Below are 5523 nucleotides of genomic sequence, written 5' to 3' on the forward strand. Positions count from 1 at the left end.
TAGAAAGAATTAAAATTTTAATTGATTCTAATGCAATTAATTTTTCCATAAGCAATATTTCATGAAAATTCAAATGCTAAAATTGATTTTTAATTAAAAATTAATTTTTCTATAAGCAATTTTTGAAAGAACTAAAGTTTTAAAATTTATTTTTATTAAAAATTAATTTTTTTGTAAAATTTAAATATTAAAACTGAGTTTTAATTGAAAATCAATGTTTACAGAACAGTATTTTAAAAAATTAAAATATTAATATTAATTTATAATTAAAAATTAATTTTTCTATAAGCAATATTTAAATAAACTGAAATATTAAAATTGATTTTTATTACAAGTTAATTTTTCTATAAGCAATATTTCAAAAAAATTTAAATGTTAAAATTGATTTTTAATTAAAAGTTAATTTTTCTGTAAATAATATTTAAAAAAATTGAAATATTAATATAATTTATTAAATATAACTCTTGCAGTTTAAAATTAAATTTTTTTTTAAATATATCTTTTGCTCGAAATAAGCATATTAAATATTTCCCAAAAACTTCTTGAAAAAAATTTACAAAAATAGTACGGAATGTCAATATAGGCAGGTATGATTAATATATTATATTAATTAATATAATACGAATAAAATTAATATGGCAGGAATTAGCAAGAATTAATAAAAAACCAAGCGAAAAGTTTTAAAATATAAATGATAACATTAATTAATTTATAGAGGTTTAATATTTGCATTACAAAATAAATTGCAGTATTAATTTTTTTATATTCTAGAATAATATGTACCAAAAAAAAACTACTTAATGTCAATAGAGAATTGTAATATATATCGGTATTATTAAAAAAACAAGTTCTAAAATCTAAATTATAAAATGAATCAAATTAGTAGACTTTTAACTATACTACGACGCTAAATCTCCTTTTAAACCATAATTTATAGTCTTCCATAGTTGTGAAGAGGACGATGAAAATGCTTCCCATCTGCTTTATTTCTGTCCCATGAGTCGCCGTTTTATAACTTTAGGGGCTTTCTTTTTTAACGAGCTTGGCAAACTGCAAGACCTCCCTCTGAATAGCATTATAAGCTTTACCAAAGGTTCTGAATAGTTCCAACTCTTGAGTTGTTTATTATACTGTAACACAATAGGTTTAAGTGGATCCCTTGAGATCACCGGCATGACCTAACCTAACCTAGTAGAGTTTTATATTTGCATTACTCAAAGTAGACTATTTCCGTCAATAGACGGATGTCATGCATCGAAAAATTATAAAAAAAATAACTGTATACATATATAACTATATAATTCAAAACTAATCAGTTATCAAGTTCTTTCAGCAGTTAAGAACTGCTGATCAGTCTTTAAGATCGCAGTTAACTTCTTGTTGTTTGCATAGGTAATCTTGCTAGAAAAATAGTTTATTTTTAGTAATCATAACACAGCTTATTTTTAACTTAACTGTATCAGCAGTTAGGTAGCTAGTACTTACACTACTACAGCCTTCATAGATAAGTTAGTCCTTTGGATATACATATATCGGTAATTGTAGAACTGTCACGTGACTACCTCATATACTATGTATATTACACAGGTTTCTTATTCGTATTTCGTTATAACTTACTACTACATGTCGCTCCTGGTCGATAGGTTGCTTCAATTTAAGCAAAAAAACCGAGTGTAAGAGAATGACTAATAAATAATTTACAAATTTTCCAAAAAATTTATTGAACATTTTTCTATATAAGATTCATAAATGGATTCAGAACTATAATTTCTAAACTAATTTTTGCGCACTAAAAAACTTATGCACAAAGTGTCTTAATACTTAATGTGTCTTAATGTAAATTTAAAGGACATTTATATGATATGACTTAATCTATTTTAATGAGCTGTTTTTGATATTTCGACAGTTTTTTACCGGAAGGTTTTTTAGAACCTCTCTTTTGCATCCCGCTTGTGGTTTAATACTGAATCTCGATTACTAAATACTTTTTATGAGAAAAAAACGACATATATAACATCAGTAGTAATAGGCATTTTAGCTAAACATTATATTTCTAAATATTTTGTTTCTCAAAAATATATCGACAAAAACATAGCGTTCATAAAAGTCTTGATGTTTTTTAAGTTTTAGGTTTACCGAATTACATCTAATTATAAGTGGTTAAAGAAAAATTAAGGAAACTTTGTGTAGAATTAAAATTTTGCAAATAAAAAAATTAGAATAGCTATTGGACTTGTTACGAACCATTCTTTATACCAAAATCATCCGGTAAAAAGTCCATCCTTACAACGCTAGCAATCACTTTACAGAAGATTCAAGAAATTAACTTTGAGCTATAATTTCTGAATCCATCTGCTCCAACATAAGCTTACAGCATATATAAGGATTACTTGATATTTTTTTACTCGTTTAAACCAATAATATAAAAGGTTTTTATAATTGATTTATTTATTGAACTGACCTATGTTTTTTCCTCTAGTGTAAATAGATTTAAAAGTTTTGATAAATTAGTTTAAATATTGCTATTAGGCATACAATGCATATATATATTTTTACTTATTCTTCCGATATACTTATAATATAATTATTACAAATTAAATATAATATTTTATTTATTAATTGTCTCAATCAGTTCTGTGTTTAATTGTCCGTCTGTTATCATTAAAATTAAAAAGAAAATTAATTTTTAAAAGAAAATTTTTCGCATTTTATATACAAAAAATAATTTTAAATTAAGTAAAAAACTTAAAATGTTTTCAATAATCAATTTTCTCCACGTTTAACCCTAATAGATTTATTCCAAATAAATAGCAAATAGTTCAAAATTTTGATTATTAATTTTTTTTCTTAATTAAAACTAATTTTTGCAAAGCTTTCAATCTTTGTAATTTTCTTCTTACTGCTTTTTTGTATAATTTTCGTATACGTTTACTGCATTGTACGTCTTATCTATCTCTTTTACTCTATATCTATCTATCTATCTGTCTCTATCTCTATCTCTGTCTCACTGTTTATCTCTCTTCTCTTTCTTTTCCATTAAATATTAATTAAATACCTAAATATATATAAACAAAATAAATATATTAATATAAAAAAAAATTTAAAAATTCCCCTCTAAAAATCTTTTATAAAACAATTTTGAAATCGTTTAAAACTATAACAAAACAACAACAATGAATGAATGAATTATCAAACAATAAATCAAAACATCAATTTAGTATACTCGGCATGAATCTATTCGGATGTAAATTCTGCGAGAAAGTTAATGGAGAGACGATATGCGATCGTAAGAATTTCGACAGCCTTCTATGGGCGCTCGTCACTGTATTTCAGGTAGAATTGCTAAGAATTTTTTTTAAAAATATTTTATATATATAATAAATGTTGCAACATATTTGTTTAAAAAATTTTACATATAATTTATCGTGTGTTATAATTTTTTTTAATTTATTTTTTAATTGTTCTCAATGCTTCTACTAAGCCTTTTTGCTTTTAATTATTTTTTTATCAGTGTGTGTGTTTTTGCATTTTAGGAAATCAATCATATAATATTTTTAAAGTAATATTAATTTTATTTTATTATTTTTTTTTTTTATAATTTATTATAATTTTATTTATAGTTTAATATGTTATTATAAACAAAACTTATTTGAATTGTTAGCTAAGCTGTTATTGAGTATTTTGATTTTGGAGTTTGCGGTGTGTGTTCCGTTCTAATTTAGGTGGAAAGTAAATTGTAGATATTTTAAGTATTTTCTAATTGTTTGAGTGAATTTTGTTTAAGTAAATTTTACAACAAATGTAATATTTTTTCAACACACTGAATAGTTAATTGATTGTAAAAAAAATAGTAGGAATTGTATGATTAAAATAAAATGTTTTGAAATAATTTTTTGAAAACATTAGCTATTGATTCGTAAGTCCAATCTTCTTCCGTAGTTGCATGTTTAAGTTTTGTATCTTTCGACTAAGGTTTAAGAATTTCGTTTTTGAAACTAAAGCACAGTATAATGTATCAAGACACAGGTAAGCTTGAATTAAAATATTTTAAATATGAAATTGAGAATTTGTTGTTTTTTAGTTTGTTGTTGTAAAATGATCGTATTCCAAACTGTTACGAAGCTCACCAAAATCGTGAATTTGTTTGAAATCGTTTTGAATGCATTTTGATTTCATTAATGCCTTACAAAATCAATACAGAAAATCAATACAGAAATTGAAAAATTTATTAATTAAAATCATTTTCATTCACTTTCATTATTTTACTTAATTTCATTAATTAAGTAATTATTTCAAATTATTTCTTTATAAAAATCAAATACTTTAAACTTAATTTAAAGCACGAGTGTTACTTTATATAATTTAAGCAATATATAAATATAACGATATTTCGATAACCCTGTCGCTACAAGTTGGCAACAGATTTTAGTAGATTTCAATATTTTAAACAAATTACTTCAGCGCGCTATATGTTGATATCAAAATTACTTACTTACTTATCTAAATAACCAAAAAATCCCGTCTACAACCCACAACTCCTCTTCAGATGACTCTACTGCTTGCACAGCCTCTGCAGTTTCGTACATCAAGTGCGATAAGTACTCCCTCAATTTATTCATTCCACCGAAGACACAGTGTACATCCACTGTACACTTTCTTTCTCCAACTGCCGCTTTATATAACTTTTTCGTTAGAGTATCGTCATCCATTTTCATAACACGACCAAGCTAAAGAATTCACAGGATGTTAATAATTTAGTAACAACTCTTAAATATGCATTGGTATAGCCAAGACCATAGGTATACTACAAAATATTTTTCTTTCGACAGTATTCCTCCAGTGTTTCCAAAATTTCATTGTCAAACCTTATGGCTAATATTTGTACTCAAATAAAAAGATCCATATATATCAAGAATTTATAGTTTTTATTATTTGTAGATTTTGTTGTGAAGAATGAAAGGAGATTTATACTCGAAATCAACCTCCTCCTTCACCCACTGAATGCGCCAATGACTAGATATTGTCTAGTCCTTTTAAATGTTCATTATTAACATTAAATTGATTGTAAGATTTTACAATATTTCATTGTTGCAACTCCTTTAGTACCATTATTTCTTATGTCCTTAATTGGAAACCATTAAAAATCATCGTTTAAGACTTTACCTACTTAATCCACCTTTTGAGGAATGAATTTTAAAGAGATACATAGCATTAAGAACGTAAATGTCCATTTATTTCATTCCAAAAATTTTATTAATGGTTTCGCTTCCTTCTTAAGAACCAGAGGACACATTAAGTCAGAATCTTCAAAGAACGAGCCAAAGGAATAAACTTCTAAAAATATGGTATCATATAATATATACCTTTCTGAATATGATTTAAATAATAATTATGCAAATTATTCACGAAAATATCAACAGGTGCCATTATAAGAAATTAGTTATAATCCAATCATATCAAGTTATCAATTTGGTAATAATTATTATATCGATTTTATTAAGAACGAATCAATTTATGTACCTT

The 5523-nt window shown here is 24.8% G+C and overlaps 1 protein-coding gene across 1 annotated transcript in view; it reads left to right on the forward strand.

Annotated features, from left to right (window-relative positions):
- LOC119666438 (sodium channel protein PaFPC1-like) overlaps positions 1 to 3676 on the forward strand; it is an 8612-nt gene extending 4936 nt beyond the window's left edge. The window contains exons 4-5 of the mRNA XM_038075716.1: positions 3219 to 3333; positions 3662 to 3676. Coding sequence (XP_037931644.1) covers positions 3219 to 3333; positions 3662 to 3676 — 130 coding nt within the window. The remainder of the gene's footprint in view (positions 1 to 3218; positions 3334 to 3661) is intronic.
- Positions 3677 to 5523: the final 1847 nt, after the last annotated feature.

The sequence above is a fragment of the Teleopsis dalmanni genome, chromosome 1, assembly GCF_002237135.1.
Source record: "Teleopsis dalmanni isolate 2A chromosome 1, ASM223713v2, whole genome shotgun sequence".
Classification (NCBI taxonomy): domain Eukaryota; kingdom Metazoa; phylum Arthropoda; class Insecta; order Diptera; family Diopsidae; genus Teleopsis; species Teleopsis dalmanni.